Here is a 20598-nt window from a genome sequence, read left to right as displayed (position 1 = left end):
TTCACTGCCCAAAGCATTAGCAACACGCACTCATAACATGCCTCGCCTTCTCCTGGAGACTTATGGAAAATGAGTAACGCAGGGTCACATTGAAATGATTGCAGCCCTGCATGATGCCCTCTTTTATTAGCGTTCGTAATGAAAAGGGGCATTATGGTTGTTATGGTTGATAGCTAAAGCAGCTCAATATCTTCACATAAAAACAAATGTATCCGAAGGGCAAACTCAGTTCCTAATATGCTTTGTTGCTGGTTGGTGAGATAGAATTACCCCCACTATCCCACTGCAACATTAATTGCCCCTATAAGCGTTGTAGTGGGTACATATTATTATTATTATTACCCCCCCTCCCCCAAAAAAAATAAATAATAAAAACTACATCCTTTTGCAATAATGCAAATTACTCTTCAGATCCTCAACTCTTCCTTTTTCTTCCCAGCATTCTCTGTAGGACAACACAGAGGGGTATACGTTGCACAGGATTTGGGGATCCTGTGCACTGAACCCTACGCTGTTATTCCTCCAGGTTTCTTTTCCAGCACAACGGGTCCTTCTCCAAACTTTGGGACCCCTCCTTGAAAACCGACATAGAAAACCCCGAGTTGGCCTTGCCTTCCACCACACGTGCCTGACAAGTCAGTATCAGGGGTCGGGTAGATCAGATGTATCCACTATTACCTTAATAAAAATAGTATCATCTTTTATGTACGTCCCATTCTCGAGAACAGTCTGGGCAACAAACACGGGGCAGCCCGATGCGATATTCATCTCTCCGGTGGGTTTTTTGAAACTGCTGCTGTTTGGGTCAGGCTTGAAGGCATCTCCTAGATGGCGACGTGATGGTCCCTGGTCCATCAGCATCAGACTGACCTTCTGTTTAAAGGGCCAAGGAAGCAAAGCATCATATTCCCCTCTCATTATTACAAAAAACAGCGACAAATGAGTCCCTTTCCCCATTCCGTCTCCATTGAGATAGACTCGTGCACACATTTTGTAACCAAAATATCCAGTGTAAAATGGTTGACTGTATAGCGACAAAGTCTTCCCCACGACCGCTTCTTGCTTTCGCCTCTTGTAATCTCGGATTTTCCAGATTAACACCCCGTTGTAACTGGCCGTTTCCAACACTTGGAAGCGGAGATCCATATCAGCCAGTCGGATATCATGAACACTAAGCATTTGGTCATGTCGATTGATTTGAGTTTCTAAGACACCTTTAGGGAGGCAAAGAAATATTCAGTGTCAGTGTTGGCAGCCAGCGATAGAAAAGAATGAAACATTTTTATAATTTCTGAAATTCCATCTGTTGTAGGAGAATAACACATACATTGTTTGAGAATGTCTTCCAATAGTATACAAATTAACTATAAATTCTAAGAATTTCCAATCAAATCTAGTTGTTGGGCTTGTGCCGATTTTTAAACCTAACAGGCTCAAGTCCTCCAAGATGTGTCCACCTGGAAGGACCTGTCTGAAGGTAAAGATCCTCAGCTCTTTAGCCAATTTGGAAATAAACCCAAATGAAGTTAGATTGATCTGTGGACCAACTACTATTCATTTTAACCCCTTAATGACAAAGCCTGTACATGTATGGGCTCAAAATGCATTGTTTTCAATGGTTTTAGGGACTGCCCACTGTCCTTAAGGGGTTAAAGAGCACAGGCATGGTTTTCTGCACACATTGCCTCCAATTCACAATAGTTGCAGCAATCACATCAACAGAAAGTGAAGTCCTGAGCTTTATAGCTCTTCCTGCTGTAACCAATGTTTCTCTAATCAGGTGGCCTGTTATTATTCGTGCCCTGAAATGCACCAATGCCACCAAATTCACGGAATTCTTCTGAAAGGGCCATATATAAGTGTGCATACATTTATAATAAAAAATAAATAAATAATGCTTTGGTCAGATGGTACAATTTTTATTATTATTATCTTGTTTACCTGGATTCCAAGCTGCTGCGGTTTTACTAATGGTTTCTAATTGTGTCAGACGGGATTGGAAAGATTCCAAACTGCTCTTCAAAGTGTCCGAATCCTCCCCAGACTGGCACAAACTCCTGATTTCCTTGTCGAGGTCTATAAGCTTCTCTGCCTGACCTTCTATAACCCTCTGTGAAGAACAGAAACGCGTTATCAGCCCATGGCTTTGAAGAAACATTAAAAAGGAAGTTGTGGGTCAACAACAGTTACACGGTGAATGCCTTCTCCTCTAGTTCCAGATCCGGCCCCAAATGTGTAGAACAAAATGTTTAAATTCTTGACTCGCTTCCTTTGCGCTGCGATGATGTAAATGCTTTTTCTGTGACAAACTGAAACAGCGCCCTATCTACTGGAAAGCTAAGAAGAACCCAAGACAATTTCCTCTATTGCACAAGTCTTGAGAAGGAACCCAGACATTCTAATACATACCGATTGCTCATTCTGATACTTTAAAAGTCACTAATTCCATGAAATGGGTGATTCCACCCGAAAAAGATTTTTTTTTATTTATTTTTTTAACAAAGTTAAGTGATTTTCAGCATGTGACTGCAATGAGTTTATTCCCGGCAGCTCGAAGGGCTTTACAATCAGGAAGCAACTTGTACATGAAATGGTCTTTCACTTTCACTCACTTATTAAATTACCTAAGAAGGGATTTATGCAGTGAGGAAGTACCACAGGGAGGAGAATGAGGTTGAGAGTCGTTTGTTTTAATTCATATTTAAATAAACATATGAAAAGAGTTTAAAAAAAAATATTTATATTATGCATACTTTCTACAAGGTGCTGGAAACATTCCTCAGAGATTTTGGTCCATATGGACATGATGGCATCACGCAGCTGCTTTAGATTTGTCAGCTGCACATCCATGATGCGAATCTCCCGTTCCACCTCATCCCAAAGGGGCTCTATTGGATGGAGATCTGGTGACTGTGGAGGCCATTGGAGTTCAGTGAACTCATTGTCATGTTCAAGAAACCAGTTTGGGATGATGTGAGCTTTGTGACATGCTGCATTATCCTGCTGGGAGTAGCCATCAGAAGATGGGTCCATGCTTTCATGTTGTTTATGCCAAAGTCTGACCCTGCCATTTGAATGTTGCAGCTGGAATCGAGACTCATCAGACCAGGCAACGTTCTTCCAGTCTTCCATTGTCCGATTTTGGTGATTCTGTGTGAATTGTAGCCTTAGTTTCCTGTTCTTAGCTGACAGGAGTCAGTCTTCTGCTGCTGTAGCCCACCTGCTTCAAGGTTCGGCGTGTTGTGCGTTCAGAGATGGTATTCTGCATACTTTGTCATCTCGAACCAGTCTGCCCGTTCTCCTCTGACCTCTGCCATCATTTCCATATTGGCCAAAATCTCGGAGGAATGTTTCCAGCACCTTGTAGAAAGTATGCCACGAAGAATGAAGGCCGTTCTGAAGGCAAAAGGGGGTCCAACCTGGTGCTAGCAAGATGTACCTAATGAAGTGGCCAGTGAGTGTATATACACAGCAATATATATATATATATATATATATATATATATATATATATATATATATAAAAAGAGCATCCCTTTAAATGTATATCACACGCATGACATTATAAGATGTGTTCATTGTTAAATCTGTTAAATATTTAACAGAATGTATTAAAATATAATTTAAAAATTGTAAAAGTATTAATTAAAATGAATAAGGCAATTAAAAAATAGAATGATAGGAGAGTCAGTCCCCGCTGTCCTACTCCCTTACGATTCCGCCAGTGAATGGAAAAGGAGTTCTTATTACCTGTAACTGCTGGATCTTTGCTTCGTTATTTCGTAGCATCTCCCTGTGCCGTTCGATTTCCACTTCAAAGTTGCACATCTGGTTATGTAATATCTGGATACTTTTATTCTTTTCCGAGCTTTCGTTTTGCAACACGGATACCTGAAAAAGCAGATATTATCGGTATTATTTGTAATATTTAAAACAGATGGGTCCCCCCCAACACATCTACCTATTCTCCCCGAATGAACTTCTGCAATCAATGACTGTAAAAAAGTAGCCGAAGAGTCACTAACTGACCCACTTATGTTTAAACACAAAATATACTTAACCCCTTAAAGCAAATACTGTGATCCTCCAATGGGTCTATACGTAGGGTCAGTATATGCGACAAATTATATTGTTTGCTGGTCTGTAACTCTAGATAATATTAAATTACATATATATATATATATATATATATATATATTAAAAAAAAAAGAATTACACAGAATTTACCCGGCAGAAAATTAAAATAAAAATACAATTTTATATAAGTGGATTTCCATCAAAAAAAAAATGAGACTTGAAAGAAGGAAGGGTGTGAAACAGACCATAAGTTCCTCATTGCAGACTCAACGTTATGCGGTTAACTATAGAGTTGGCTTGGCAGATCCTGGGATTTCCAATGATTCAAAACTAGTATATTAAAGGAAGCTGGGAATCAAATTAAATAAAAAAACCCCTGAACCCTCATAGAGTACCAGACAAGGGACTCTGTGGCAACGGATATCGTGTAGACCGAGTGAAAACCCAACGCAAAAAGTTTCTTATTGCTCAAACGCAACTGGCCGGAAAATACCTTGAATACCGTCCTGGGTCAGGGAGTTCAGTAATATGTGTGAAACTTTGAGTATGTATTTCACAGAGCCGAAGAAGCTCACTGGGGTTGGCCCTTCATTAAGTATGTTGAAGTTAGCGACTCGACACTCTCCTGCAAACCCACTTGACATGGTTTGGCGGAGTCCAGATGACGTAACCCGGATGCGTAGGGTTAAATACCTTTGACTCTAGGTAGGCGCTCCATTCTTTCATCAGATTCACATGCTGGACAGCCGAACTGGCCTCGTGTGCTTTAATTTGTTGGTTGGTTCCCTGTAGAAGGGAGGGGTAGAAAAAAAAACCCATAATCTGTTAACAATGCTATATTACGTAGGCGGTGATAAATACGGTCTATTCGTAAATGCCGCTTCTATCTAATTGCTTTAATATTTAATTAGAGCGTCGCAATTTCTTTGGTACATTAACCTTATTAATAGAAACTAGTCTTCAAAAGTCTTATTTTAATAAAGGGTAAATTAGGGGCATGGAGGCTGCCCAAATAAAAGTACCTAAAAGTTACTGCAGCTGTGGGAAGCTGCCATGTGTTACATAGAATATTGAGTTTAAGAAATACAGATTAGATATATATATATTATATACACACACACACACACACACACACACACAGGAACAGACACGGAAACAGGGGAACAGACAGGGGAACAGACAGGGAACAGGGGAACAGACACGGAAACAGGGGAACAGACACGGAAACAGGGGAACAGACACGGAAACAGGGGAACAGACACGGGAACAGACACGGAAACAGACACGGGAACAGACACGGAAGAAAACAAAATGCAACAACCCAATTCACCAGCAGTCAATCTACAGCAAATACAGCTGGTACCAACAGTACCTGAAAAAAACTGTTATCAAGAACTGTAGTTTTCCCCAAGATTTATTGACCATTTATAAAAAGTGGTTCTAGGCAATCACAATATGAATATCGATCTCATAGCTGTAGCAGTCGATAGAATTGTCCGATAAGCAGGGATAAGCATTCTAAAGGTTGCTATAGTGATAAAACCACATTTTTTTATATTTGCACCAGATTTTTTTATACTCAATCCCCACTTTGTGTCACATTTGCCTTCATTCATTCACACTAACAGTCTATTTTTTGGTTTTAGCCATTGTGCGCAGAATTATATAATATATAGTTTATATGTGACCTTTGTCGCTACATTGACAAAACAACAGAGACATACACTCAAAACGTACAATGCGGAAAGACACAAACCGAGGGATTCTGAAGCCATTTCTTTAGCAATGCCGTGTAAAGTCCTTCCTTGCCCTGAGACCTATTGTCACAAGCGCTATCGAAGAAATTTAGATTCTGATCTGTATCACTTTGTATCAAACTGTAAATATTAGTTGTAGCTCGGATCGCAGAGAGGTTTATTCACTAAAAAGAGATGTATGGAGGAGAGCTGCAGTTTCAACGTCACTTCACTATACATTATAAAAGGCCAATTCGGACAAGTTCTTCCTTGCCAAATGGGCTGAGCTGGCCCTGTACAATGCATAGTTTCATTGAAAAGGGGATTTCACTATGTAATAAGCTGGTCCAGCTCAGATCTTGCTGGGGAAGCCGGGAACTCTCCAGCAAGGTCCCGTTGTAGTGAATAAACCCCATAAAAAAATTGAGATCATATAGGTTGGCGCCAACATGTAACATGGACACTTCTTGACATTTGACTAAATGCGCCAAGAACGTCCAGATGCGTCTCTGTAGACTGATGCGCATGGACAGTCCGGGGAGGGCGAGTGCAAACCATTCTACTCCACTTAATGCTACAATTTCCATGGTTTTGCCAAAAACTAAAATCGATGACCCGCATAACGTGGAAGGTGAGGCATCAAAACCAAACCGAAGGAACTTTCTTTAAATATATATATACATACTGACCTTAAAACTGCAGCCATAACGTTTAAAGCTGCAGGTACTTGGGGCATTAACGCATTCAGACAAATGTGTATTCAACTGCAACGGGAGAGAAAAAAAGGGAAGTTTGGTAAAAGACAAAAAAAAAAAAAGCACCAAAAAGAAAATATACAAAGGAGCAAAAAAACACAAAAAAATAATCAAGCAAGACATACAGTATATATACACGTTATAAACAGAGCCGACATGTTAATACACGTATACACTCTTCTAACACAATCATGTTATATGTAGAAAACATTAAAAAGAACCGCCTGTGTTTTAAAAGCGGCCCGGTCACCAAAACGTCACTTGAATTAAGCTTTAATTGTATATTTTTCCCCCCCAAACAATGCCATGGCTTAGATACTTAAAGGTGCAGTTCCAACTACTATGCTAAGTTTAACAATTTTATATAAATCTTAGTGCTATTGAACGTCAAAACCTTTCTCAGAAATAATTCTTTAATGATGAAAAATTTGGGAATTTTTTTTTTTTTTTTTTACATGGAACGCTTAATTGTCACATGGTATACAAAAACGGGCGTCATGCGGTGCTGCCGTTGAAACTAAAAAGGCTTCTTAACGTTTCACGTGTAGATCGGCTAAGATTAATGCCGTGCTAGAGCTCAGCTTCTCTCCTGCTTTTGGACGATAACACAGAGCTAACCCCGCTGCTCCGGACTGCTCCTCGTCTCTTTGCGCCGAGCAAGTATACTGTATCAAGGAGGTCAAATAATACCAAAATTATGTATTTCTGCCAGTCGGATTAAAAACAGCATCTCACATGACATTCACTGACCCCAGCTTGCCATTTTGAAGGCTGAACGGGGCTCTCCCGCAGAGAACACCCTGGTGAGACCCATTGAAAGATCATCAGGAAAAACGGGCAGACTAGATGAGCCGAATAGCTTAACGTTCTAATTCTATGTTTGTTTCTAATATAAATACTATAGACTTAACCCCTTAAGGACAATGGGCGGTCCCTAAACCCATTGAAAACAATGCATTTTGAGCCTGTACATTTGCGCGCTGTCATTAAGGGGATAAGGGCTTTATATTAATAGTTAGTTGTCTCCGGGTTCAGGCGTCTTATGGATTCATGTTTGCAGCTGAAATCTTTAATTAGACAGGATACAACCACGCAGATCACGCAGGGGCTTAAAAACGACGTGAACCGAGATCTGTCGCAGCGGACTTATTCCACCCAATTAACGTCTTCTACGATAGAATGCCCCAGAGCATTAACACTCAACATTGTCCTAGCTCCGGGTGGCTTTATCTCCCTCGTATTAATAGAACCAACTGACAATTCTAAAAAAACACAAACCACACACACACACAACAGCTTTTAAAATTTGACAGCAGCTAAGAACTATTCAGCCCAAAATCGGTCTTCGGTCTCGTCTTAGATTCAGGAGCCATGTATGGGATGTATTAGCCTCTACCACTTCTCCTGGAAGGCTGTTCCTTTTACATGGCTGATGTGGGTAGGAGACCACAGTGTCCCTTTAACTCAGGATGCTTACACAAGGTAATTATTGTACAATAATTATAATATGGTATCTCTGGGATTCCCCTTCTAAGAAATCGGCTTTCAAGGTTTTACTTCCGGTTACCACCGAATCATGTGATTAAAAACACTACAAAGCTATTTTTTGTTGCTGTTAAAGATTCGGGAAGCCATTTTGTTCTTAGAATCATTACCAGGAGGTAGATATGTAAATAACAGAAGAGAAGATGTCCTGCAGAGCTCACGTCATCTATATTTCAAACAGACTTAGAATTTTTATTAACCCCTTAAGGACAATGGGCGGCCCCAAAACCCACAATGCATTTTGAGCCCGTACATGTACAGGCTTTGTCATTAAGGGGTTAATGACTAGTTGAATAGGAGTATTAGTTTTATTTTTAATGTATACATTGCTGATTTGGGGAAAATATCTGGCGCTATGAATAATTTTTTTCCGTAACTCGGAAAAAACGCCTATGTTGCCTTATTTTACCGTCTGCATCTTGTTCCTCGAAGGATGCCGCAGCTTACTGAAACGTCAAATATGTAATTCACCAGCCACAATATATTTTATATATAGGATATATAATATAGGATTATATATAATATATATATATATTTTATATCCTCTAACTAGAGTAGATGCACAAGAAAAACATTTTTTGCTGCCCGTAATTATTTCATACCAACATTTCGACATGTATTTTTTGCTCAGATGAAGACCTTATCGGGTCAAAACGTCGGCATGACATAATTCTGTGAGACAACAATATCGCTGCATTTTCTTTGAGCCTGGATCTAGTTGTCTTGATTCCATTTGTCTTTTTGGGGGGGGGATTTAAATGTTGCCCCCCAGCTTTTTGCATCTAACCCTTATTTATATGGTCATTGTACTAATAATAGTTTAAGTTTGAGTATAATTTAACGAAAGGCTTCGTTATCTGGTCAGGCTTCGTTGCTTGATGTTTGTGCAGAGACAGGCGTTGTGTAAATGGTAACGTTGATAAGTCAGGTGATTACGATGGCCGAACTATGGTGGATATCAAGTGAACTCACCTCACTCCTCAGAAGGCTTTTGACACTACATTTATGAGGGCAGGAAACTACCACAGACGGACACTCCATCTCTTCATGTTTCTAAAAAGGAAACACAATAAGAAAAATGTCAGGTTTTACTAAATTCTCTGTATCTAGAAGACTTATGGCCAAGAGAACCATCCATATGGCTGTCCATTCACTGGGGCTACAGGCAGTCTGAGGCCTATGTTTGTCCATTATGTACCTCATCCTGCAACAGCCATTTTTGGACACCATTGGGTAAAAAACAAAATCTAAAGAAAGACCTCCCAAAAACATTAAAACCAAAATTATTCACATAATGTCTTCTTCATAGGGTTCCATGCTTTCTCCTCGGTTCCACGGCCAAATCAAAAACCCAAACATTAGAATGTAGAAAACCAAAAGCGCAGATGGAGCCAATTCTTCTGGTTTGGGATAGAAGACGTCTCTGTTCGGAAGTCTTATTCCCAGGTCTTCGCAAACACTCCTTTAACCCTATGCCAGCGTTAACGTCCAACAACAACACTGTTTTGGCCAAAAAGTAAGCTAAAACAGCACGTGGAAGACGATCTGCTCCGTGCTACAGAGACGTACCTGCATTTCCACCAGCGGGACTTGGTTTTTACAGTACGCACATGGCGTTTCTCGGTATTTGCAGGTCTTCTCTATGTGATCGCTCAGGTCCTTTCTGATGACTTTTTCTTTGCAATCGGCACGAGGGCATGAAAGTTCTTCAAACTGGCAATCGCTTTTTAGGTGAATCTGGCAGAACAAAAAAAAAAATCAGTTACCAATATGTCCTGAAAAGAAGGTATCTGCACTTAAATTCCCATATTTTAGCAGTTAATAATAATGTTTAACTTTCATTTCTAAGATGTTCTTAGTTTTGAAAGACTTGTTGCAATCATATTCCTTTTTACTTGTAGACGGTAATCAGTTTAATTTGTAATTATATTATATATGTTTATAGAGGTAGGTTCAGACAGCCTCTGGAAGCGTTTGAGAAGTTGGGAGAATTTCAGAACAGCAAATTAACTGCTAAACTGCTAAAATATGCTCATTTTAAACCGAATATCCCCAAAACAATTGCATCTACAAGCAAGAACCAGAAAGCACTAGCAGGTTGTGTGCATGCGATAGCCGAGTGTTCCCCCTTCCCTGCCGCCATCTCCTTGGACGTCTTTCCAGTGGGGTCTAACAAGACTCCTTAGCAACCTATTAATTTGCCCCTCTCTAGCATTTGGAGCGGGGCAGCTGCAGCTTGGCCTGCTTGGTGTGTCACATGAAGGTCTATTCTGTGGTAGTTTGTCGAGTACCAAAAAGGAATTACTTAAATTCAACGATGAGATCTTACCAAAAGATTACCCAAAGTTATTTGTTCTCGGCAACCTCTGTTCTCATTTCTGCAGAGCATCTGCAGAGCGAGGACTTCCCTCCTGCAGCAGTTATCTCTAAACACCTGGAATTAAAATACAACAATGTTTATTCCTCTGCACATTCACTCATAATAGACTTCTCAATATTAAAGAACGGTAACTGTAGCATGAGAATATTAATCATTAGTAGCACATATATCATATATATATGTGCAAATGGTACAGTTGATAAAAATAAGGTGAAAAATGTACCCCTCCACACACACTTTTTCTGTTTTTTATTTGAAAAAGTCTATTATTTTTATTTATTCTTCAACTATTTTTGAATATTTTTTTATTTTTATATTTTACTGATCAGTAAGCAGGGCTCCACTGTACCTGTATACCAGAGGTCTCAGGGGGATATGGATCCTCTTTGAATCTTTTTACAGTTATTGTTTCCAGCCAGCAGAAAATGGCAATATATTGCCTGCTACTACATCAAAGTACCCCAAGTGTTGGGAACCCTATCTAATTATTCATGGCTTTATTGCTGACCAAGGAGCTGAATCAGTGGGACTGCATATATGGCACATAGTATGATGGAATCCCCAATATTTTAATGTTTTTTTAAGTGGCATTCTCTGGATATGTGCTGAATTCTTGCTTTGTTAAGAGAAATGTTGGCTTAGTATCCAGTGGCTATAATGTGACATACGCAATGTGGCCGAATATACCACTAGTGTCCAACTAGTTGCCCAGGAATTTTGTTTTAGTGTGTGAAAAATACATGCATTCTATTACAGAATATCTTTCATTAGGCAGTATGTGACCCTCCAACCCATAATAAAGTTGATGACATCATAAAGTGGGTTTACATTTACAGCAATATTGCATATGTTTGTCTTCCTAGTACGTTTATGGCCATACAATTTGAAAGATGCTTTATGTGTTTGACTCCAAAAGGTTGTACCCCTTTTAAATTTTTGTTTTTAGGTTGAAAACTCACTTAAGCACTCTCAAGTTTTTAAACATTAAGGTTCCTTTAAATCCCATTAAATGGAATTTTTATCTTGAATTTCCATAGAACCCCCCCCCCCCACCGTAGCTACAAAATGTCCCTTGCCTGTGAAATGCATAAAAACAAAATAGTTACATGATATGATTTTATGGTTTCAGTTTCAGTATCAATCTGGTTTAAGAAGAAAAAAACCTGTCACGTGGAATGATGCAATGATGGGGGTTACACAAGTTCATTAGGTGTTGAGACATGACTTTATCAGGGATCAGTGAAATCTCCCTGGCAAGGAGGTCATCGTAGCGTTATTGTTCCTTATACCTATAGGCATGTTTTGTGTAGCCCTGCTTGCTAGTATAATATTTCGGCAGCACTGTCCTGTAAACACGTGTCCTATTTCATGTTTGGGACTTTCCAGTGCGTCTCAGTTCTGCTGTTTCAGAGAGCTATACAAAGCTAAAGGCAGTTACGCCTTCACCACACAAAACGTGACACTCCTATTCTTCTAAACCCTTTGGGGTGTCTTATGAATTCTTATAACCCTCAAAATAATGGGCACGCTGACTATGGCCTTGCCCATGTAGAGAAGGTGAGGACAGGTAAAGGTTTGGCCAGAGCTGTCCCTTTTAACAAGTGTCCCATGTCCCCGACACTCTTTTGGCGACAATTTGAAGACTTGGACGTATCTAAAAGATGGATACGATGAAAGTGTTAACTGCTGTGCTGTTCGCAGAGATTCCTGCCGTGTGTTTTGTGAATGATGAGTATTTTCCATTCATTCACTCCTACACTGGCGCCAACTAGCAGACGGCACAGCTAGGGAAGCGGCTGCTACGCTGTCTCTCACACCCAGGTAGAGACGGAGACCCAATGCTCCTTTCTGGGTTTGGTTTCCTATGGCTGGGGTGACACCGTACTGACCCCCCCCCCCCGAAGCCCCCCAAAAATTGCAGGTCACCAACTCTGTTCAGAAGCTTACTTGGCCAATCTATGGATTAAAAGATGCATTTTGAATGGGATTTAATGGTTAAAGTACGATCAGACCAAACAGAATGGTGCAGCGACGTTGTATCTGTTGGCAAGATTTTTATTGCAACATTATATTAGTCAGAAGCCAAGAAAAAGGACACTTGCAAAATATCCTGAAAAGGTTACATAACTGCCCTGATATATCTTTAAACAGAAGAATTTCCAAGTAAATTGCATGATGGGGTTCTTCAGGAAAAGTGATTTCAAATCACTATGGCAACGCATCAATTTAACTATGGCGCCGGGCCTTTTATCAAGGCAAATCTGGTGCAAACGGGCAAACAGCGCCATGAATGCTTTAGTCGTTTCCTCTAAACCCAGCATTCCAGATCCGTCATGATCTATGGTTTCTTGACGAATAGGGCTAATAGTTTGCTGATTTAGGATGTAGGTTGAATAAAGTAGTTATTTTTTTAAATGACATTGCAAAAAATGATTTGCTTCACTAGTTTTCATTTTTATAGGTGATTTTTTCCCACCTACCAATTAAACCGGACAAATAGAAACAAGAAAACACAGAGCCAAGAGCCGGCACGGGGAGACCGGAACGTATTGGGGTCAGGTTACGTTACATGACTCCCGCGGTAAAACCGAGGCTGCCCGCACAGTATGCAAATAGCCGGACATGAAGCTGCAGGAATGGTGAGAGGTAAGCGGGGCGGGAGGTGGGATATTTGTACATGTGTGTATGTATGGGTGTGAGCATGGATGTGTGTGTGTAATTTGTGTTTGTTTAAATATGTTGTATGTTGGAAGGGGGGCCAAGGGGCAAAGAAAGCACAGACCAGTTGTTTGGAGCAATGATAACACAGGCCAGCTGTTGAAGTTGGGGGGCCTCGGGGCAATTTTCGCACCAGGGCCCTGTAGTTTCTACTTACGCTCCCGGCCCCTCACATGTAATCTGGGAGATTTTTAATATGTCCCAGATAGCTATGCACAGAAAAATTTAGCCGACATTTTAGAATTAAAAGAATGTCACTTGACCATTTTAACGCGCATTCGCCCACCCCGACACACTGCTTTGTGGATATTATTTATGCGCACATAACATGCACACATCCACAAGATACACAGTGGTTATGCCTAAATTATTTAATGGAATTTTTTCATGTAACAACAATCTCTTTTCTTTTTATGCAGCTTTCGGAACTTAACTACCTTTCCCCCTGCAGCCAAAAGACAAACGTTACCTTACCTTGTCTCTTGCGATGGTTTCCTCACACGCCATACATTGTGGATTGGGCGAACTGGGGATAAGAAAATATAATCCATCAATGCAACGCCAAATGTTACGAAAGAGTCGGGCATGCAGCCATTATTGGACTACAACAATTCCCATTATCCTCAAGTCAGTCAACAGCTGGGGCATCAGAAGAAACGCATTATGTACATATCCAGCATTCCCATTTATTAAGTGTTTGTGAATTCCGATATAAATACATACAGATATGGGATGGCAGGGTGGATTTTATGTTAATAGCAAACTCAATAGCAGGTAGTGATACTCTATGATTGTGTTAATCCAATAAAAAGTAAGTTTTCAAGACCCCAGAGGTCCTTTCTTCAGATGTAATTAAAACTTACTGATGAAGAAGGGACTTCTGAGAAGGCTCACCAAATGGTATCACAACCATCTACAGATTTGGTCTCCTCTGTGACAACAATATCCATTTTTGGGTTATAGATTGATGTAATACATTTCATCCACAAACCATTAATACACAAAGAATGCCATAAAGCATCTAAAAATCATTTTATTTACCAACAAGAGACAAGAGTGGATACCTTTTATTGGGCCAACACAGGAAAACCATGTAAAATGACAATCTTTTAGGACCTCACAAGACTCTTCTTCAGATGGAAAGAGTAAATCAATATCTTTTTTCCCCAGATACTTTGACTTGGGGTTCACTGGTCTGCTTGCTGCTTCTTCAAGTGACAAAATGTTGGCCTTAAGCTAAAATAATGGGGCTTTTTTTTCTTAACTATAGGCCTTCTGAACTTCCAATGTATACATCAATGTAGCCCAGTAAAACCTTTAATCCAATGTTAGCCACATTATTCTCTACCAATCCCAACCAACAATACCCCCTTTTATCCAACCATTCTATCTGATCACAAGCATGATACATAGCAAATAATCTTTTGTAGTAGTGTTCATGGTCAAGTCCCTTAGTGATGTAGAACAAGGTATACAGTTCTCAACATCTGATGGCAGACTTGAACAACCTGCAGCCATTCCTGAGAATTCTCCAGGTAGGTAGATATGGTGTCTGTCTCTCTGCAATCACTGTTACCTTCCCCTTGATTCTTTCACACCTACTGCAATTAGTCTTAAAGCCACCTAGGGCACCCAAGCACTTGGAGCCACTACTGTCTACTGCCTCCTATAACAAGCAGAAAGGGAGAACTTCAGGGAACAGCACTTGGAAGGAAGGTCCTAGATATGCCTACAGCTAACCATATGCTTTAGAGATAAAACCACCACTGTGATGGACATTTTACTTTAAACAATAACAGTTGATGGATATTAGATTAATAGGGACAGAACGTTGATCCAGGGATTTATTCTGATTGCCATATTTGGAGTCGGGAAGGAATTTTCCCCCTGGTATGGGGCAATTGGCATCTGCTTCATAAGGGTTTTTTGCCTTCCTTTGGATCAACACAGTAGGGACACAATTAGGGCTAAAACAACGAATCGATAAAATCGATAATAATCGATAACGGAAATCGTTGTCGACGATTTCCGTTATCGATTAATCGAGTGATCGATTAGTTGTTGGAGCACTCGGCTCCTTTTACTTACCTCCGCGAGCGTTCCCCGCTTCCGCTACACGCGCCTTCTTTTAGTTGCGGTTCGCTCTGTGCGAGTGGCTCCATTCGCACAGAGCGATTCGCGGGGGTGGGGGTGGGGTTTCAGGGGATGCAGGGCAGAGTGGGGGGGGGGGGCAGGCCAGGGTAGGAGACTGAGTGCAGGGCAGGGTGGGGGTGGGGATGCAGGGCAGGGTGTGAGTGTGGGGGCAGGGCAGGAGACTGGGTGCAGGGCAGAGTGGGGGTGGGGGTGCAGGGCAGAGTTGGAGACTGGGTGCAGGGCAGAGTGTGAGTGTGGGTGCAGAGCAGAGTGGGTGCAGGGTGTGAGTGTGGGGGCAGGGCAGAATGTGGGGGCAGGGCTGGGTGCAGGGCAGAGTTGGAGACTGGGTGCAGGGGCACAGTGCAAAGTGCCAGGGCTGGGTGCAAAGTGCCAGGGCTGGGTGCAAAGTTCTGGGTGCAAAGTGCTGGGTGCAAAGTGCCAGGGCTGGGTGCAAAGTGCCGGGTGCAAAGTGCCAGGGCTGGGTGCAAAGTGCCAGGGCTGGGTGCAAAGTTCTGGGTGCAAAGTGCCAGGGCTGGGTGCAAAGTGCTGGGTGCAAAGTGCCAGGGCTGGGTGCAAAGTGCCGGGTGCAAAGTGCCAGGGCTGGGTGCAAAGTGCCAGGGCTGGGTGCAAAGTGCTGGGTGCAAAGTTCTGGGTGCAAAGTTCTGGGTGCAAAGTGCCAGGGCAAAGTGCCGGGTGCAAAGTGCCAGGGGTGGGGCAAAGTGCTGGGTGCAAAGTGCCAGGGCTGGGTGCAAAGTGCCGGGTGCAAAGTGCCAGGGGTGGGGCAAAGTGCTGGGTGCAAAGTGCCAGGGCTGGGTGCAAAGTGCCGGGTGCAAAGTGCTGGGTGCAAAGTTTCTTGAACAGTAATAGTCCACCTCTTTTCAGAATGTTTGGGGTTATTTTGTTTCATAAATATTGTGTTTGGGTTTTTGTACTTTGAAAATATTGTTTTTTTTATTACATCATAACAAAATAAGAATGTTAATGTAAATTTTAAGTTGTTTTTTAACATCCAGTTCATTAAATTATTTTAAATAAACAAAAAATTTGCATATTGTTTTTTTTTATCCGATTAATCGATTAATCGAAAAAATAATCGGCCAACTAATCGATTATTAAAATAATCGTTAGTTGCAGCCCTAGACACAATATGTATATAGGTTGAACTTGGACTTTGGTCTTTTTTCAACCTTATGAACTATGTTACTATGGATTATTTTGGTGTAGCGAAGTGTCACACTCACCTAAGTATCGAATTCATGCAAGTCTCACAGAAGCGATGCCCGCATTCTGTCTGCCTCGGGTTGCACAGCACTAAGCGGCACTTTTCACATTTGTATTTCTCCTCCACGGGCTTTAGGAATTTCTCTTTGTAGCCTCCTTGCTCCGGCACGTAGATGGTTGTTGCGAGGCTACGGTCTGGGTTGGCCCTTTGTTGTAACGTTTGCCCAGAAACAAGGGGGTCAATCTTTTTTCCAGCATCCATGATATAATGGCTAAATTCTGTAAGGAAACAGTCAAGGAATAAGGCCGGTATATTCTAAACTAATATTGATGATAATATAAAGTATTCAAATATTTCATATTGTTTTTAATACATTTTGGAACAGAACCTTGTAGATTTTGGGATTTATATATATATATATATATATATATATATATATATATATATATATATATATATATATATATATAATATATACCGTATTGGCTCGGATATAGGCCGCCCCCGTGTATAGGCCGCACACTAAAAGTTTGGTGCTTTTTTAAAGAATTTTTTTTTTTAATAGACATGCTGCCACTCTGTCTCCCCCCCTCCCGAGATATGCTGCCACTCTCCCCCACCCGAGATATGCTGCCACTGTCCTCCCCCCCTGAGATATGCTGCCACTGTCCTCCTCCTCCTCCCCCCCGAGATATGCTGCCACTCTCCCCCCCCCCCCGACTTACCAGAGCAGACTCCCGGGTGTCTTGCCGGGCCGGCGGGGGACATCTACGCAATACGCGTATACAACTTCCGGTGCCGGGACTCAGCGGATGTGCCGGCACCGGAAGTTGTATACGCGTATTGCGTAGGTGTCCCCCGCCGGCCCCGCAAGACACCCGGGAGTCTGCTCTGGTAAGTCTTGGGGGCAGAGGTAAAACGCATCGTGCGGACGTTCACCGCTGCCGGTGAACGTCTGCACGATGCGCTTAGACAATCTCCCGTGCCGGCACCCCCCCCCCCCCGTGGGAAGTGCTGGCAGGGGAGGCTGTCTGAGCGTATCAGAGAGTAGGATACGGGTCCCCTGCACCGCTGCGGGGGATCTGTATCCTAACCCTGCTGCAGTCCCGGCGCCCGGAACTGCATGTCCCCGAATATAGGCCGCACCCAGTGTTCCCTCTAAGCTGCGCGCTTGTGCGCACGCACATAGCATTTTTAGAGAGCGCACACGTCCAAAAATTGTGCGCACAACAGTTTTTCCCAATAAAAAAAAAATATATTATTTTTTTTGATACTTTATGCGGCGCAGATATCGTGCACACAAAATTTTCTGCCCACGCCAACTAAGAAAATTTAGATGGAATGTTGGCCGCACCCCCACTTTAAAGACTTAAAGTGGGGGGAAAAAGTGCGGCCTATATTCGAGCCAATACGGTATATATATATATAAATACAAGATACAAGATTGTGTTAACATATTCTTTGATGTTTCTGCCTAAATTTTACTTGTCCAGAGGCTCCTAGAAGAACCAACACACTGTACAGCTCGTAAGATCATGTGTTATCACATCAGGCAAAAGAAAATGTTTCCTAAACGTTGGGCTTTTTTGCTTGTCAATCAGTATAATTAGAGATACTTAGTTCAAAAGTTAAATTCACGGAAGCCGAAATCAGCAGCAGCAGCAGCCAGGCAAACATCTAGTTAATTACCTCTTCTGAAGTTCTCTACCTTCTTCCTTACTTTTACAAAAGCAACAACAATAAGCAATTAACAAACGGGCAGAGGTAAAATAATGGGGAGGAATAATCACGTAGATCCAGGGAACAGGAAGTTTAGATGGTTGTACATAGAAGTTGGACTCTTAATAAGTTTAATCCATAAACATCATTATATTTACTTAATAGAACTGTAAAATAGAGATTCCAACTAGCAATGAGGTGATGGAGTGTGGTCTTCTAGACAAACCTCATCCCATCACCTTCTTGTTCATGTAACCCGCCTATACCCCTTAAAACAAAGACTATTTGGGTTTTTTTGTATCCTTCTTCACAATCAGAAGTCCCTGTTCTCGGTGTTAAGGGGGATCTGGAGTTTAAATCCTCAGTGGTACAAATTTCCCCTAAGTCTGAAGACTAACTTAAATAACCAGACTGTTATTTATTTGGGATTCTCTTAATAAATGTCACATCGATCCCTAAAAAACGCTTTAAATAGGAAAAGAAGAAGCTCAACAAACAGTCAAAATAGTCTCTTAAAAGGTTCTGCTTGTTGGAGTCAGGGTACGATAGACAAACTTATTTTCCTTTTCCTTCCACCAGTTGCCAATGTCTTGTGGTTATAAGATTATGTTCTATGTAAAATAAAGAACACCATTTGTGATTGTTTTGTATCTTTCTGTCCCTTTTGGATTCAGAGAAAACCAACAACTTAAGGTTTTCAGGAATTTTTACCCCCAAAATGTTACTCTTTCCTACTTTTTTTTTTTTTGCATTCCATCATGAAAATGACCATAAACATGTTTCCTAAAATTACAAAAATGACTGCTTATGATACCGCTTATGACTGCTTACCGTTTATCACAATTTCCAAACCTCAAACCATTAGAACCTTTTTGCGGATTGTACCCAGACAAGCAACATACCGAGGGATATGAAGGACTTCGGTGCTTTTTCTTAGGGAAAATCCCTTATGTAAATCTAGAGGATGCGTCTACTAATGTTCTTCAAGAGACGGATATTCAAAATGCCAGATGCTGGGACGTGACGCTATCCGCTATCAGTCTGGTTTCTTGTAAAACATATTGAATTTTGTAAATTTGAGAACATCGCACTGGTCATGCTTACCAGATATAGCATTACCGGCCTCAGTTCATCCAAAAAAAGAAGAAAAAATATATCTTTCAATTTCAATACCATTGCACCAACATTTTCTGAAATTTTTAGCCACCGAAACGTTTTCGATAACTTAATAATCCATTTGAAAATTCACCCTCCCAATGAAGCCTTCCAATTACCCATTTCTGTAGTCTGACCTCATGCATAGCCTTACAGATACAAATTTACCCGCTTCTGTTTCTGCCTGTCTCTGTTTCTCTTACTAGCATTTAATCCCTTTCTGGCAGACAGACCCCCCCCCCCCCCCCCCCCGTCAAACATAAGCTATGAAGTTTCCTGACAGCATTTTTTTTTTTTTTACACATTCCCAAAGACTAACGGACACCGAAAATATTATTATTGTTATTTTAACTGTGTCGCATCCGGCTCATAAGGGCCACGAGGACATTTTGTGCCGTAATGTTTATAACATTATAGATTAAAATTTGTGCAAATGCTCCTCTGAAGCTCACTGGGAACCATACGTCTGCTGTTTTGTTTGTATTTTGTTTTTTGTCCAACTAAACTGGAAAAAAATAACAATTTTCCAGGTGCCTTCAATAGTATATACGAAAGACCGCAAGCAGAAACAGAAAGAACGGTCTGTTCTAGAATTCTGTAAACAACATTATTATGTTCCGAAGCAAAAGTAGCCAAACGCTAATCAGGTGTTTCTGGGACAGCTCCCATTAACCTCGCTTGGCACTAGAGCTTGTGGGTAGCAAGGGCTTTTTTGGCACCTTTGGGATCAATATTTTATTGGCCTTCAACAAAGCTCTTGAGATAGATGTCCAACTGGCAATAACTTCTGATGCTTGACTAGTCAAGGATGCCATTCCTGTTTCCGAAATATTTGTTGGAAGCAAGTTGAGTAAGTAAAAAATTCTTTGAGATTCTTTGAGAATTTGAGATTCTTAAAAATCAATGGGTTCTACCAAGCTGGGATTGGTTTTATAGAATCCAGTCTCATCACCCAAGCTTGCATGGAACTTGACATGATAGAACAAATTACCAAACTCTGTTTTCATACTTTCTAACACATCCAATGCTCGAACGCAAAGCTGTTGTCTTGTCTTCCATTCCCTACTGCACTGCCACAGTATTATACATACAATGTACCTAGCTGCCATCTTTTTTAGAATATCCTTTTATACAAAAACATGGAAAGAGTTACTTATA

At 41.1% G+C, this 20598-nt stretch overlaps 1 protein-coding gene across 7 annotated transcripts; it reads right to left on the bottom strand.

Moving 5' to 3' along the window:
• Positions 1 to 642: 642 nt before the first annotated feature.
• On the bottom strand, positions 643 to 16827 carry LOC149272704 (TNF receptor-associated factor 3-like). Of its 7 annotated transcripts, XM_089506797.1 has the most exons (10): positions 16586 to 16827; positions 13686 to 13737; positions 10443 to 10547; positions 9683 to 9850; positions 9086 to 9166; positions 6503 to 6577; positions 4771 to 4863; positions 3751 to 3891; positions 1942 to 2110; positions 643 to 1214 (listed from the first exon to the last, which is right to left on the bottom strand). In XM_089506797.1, the coding sequence occupies exons 1-10, from the start codon at positions 16825 to 16827 to the stop codon at positions 643 to 645; spliced, it is 1698 nt and encodes a 565-aa protein (XP_089362923.1). The 7 variants fall into 7 exon arrangements, with proteins under 7 accessions (XP_089362923.1, XP_089362926.1, XP_089362924.1 ...); XM_089506800.1 differs by lacking the exon at positions 3751 to 3891; XM_089506798.1 differs by lacking the exon at positions 6503 to 6577.
• Positions 16828 to 20598: the final 3771 nt, after the last annotated feature.

The sequence above is a fragment of the Sceloporus occidentalis genome, unplaced genomic scaffold (assembly GCF_023333645.1).
Source record: "Sceloporus occidentalis isolate IW3139 unplaced genomic scaffold, rSceOcc1.0.p SCAF_422, whole genome shotgun sequence".
Classification (NCBI taxonomy): Eukaryota; Metazoa; Chordata; class Lepidosauria; order Squamata; family Phrynosomatidae; genus Sceloporus; species Sceloporus occidentalis.
Note: the sequence above shows the minus strand (reverse complement) of the source record. Positions and strands in the feature narration are given on the sequence as shown.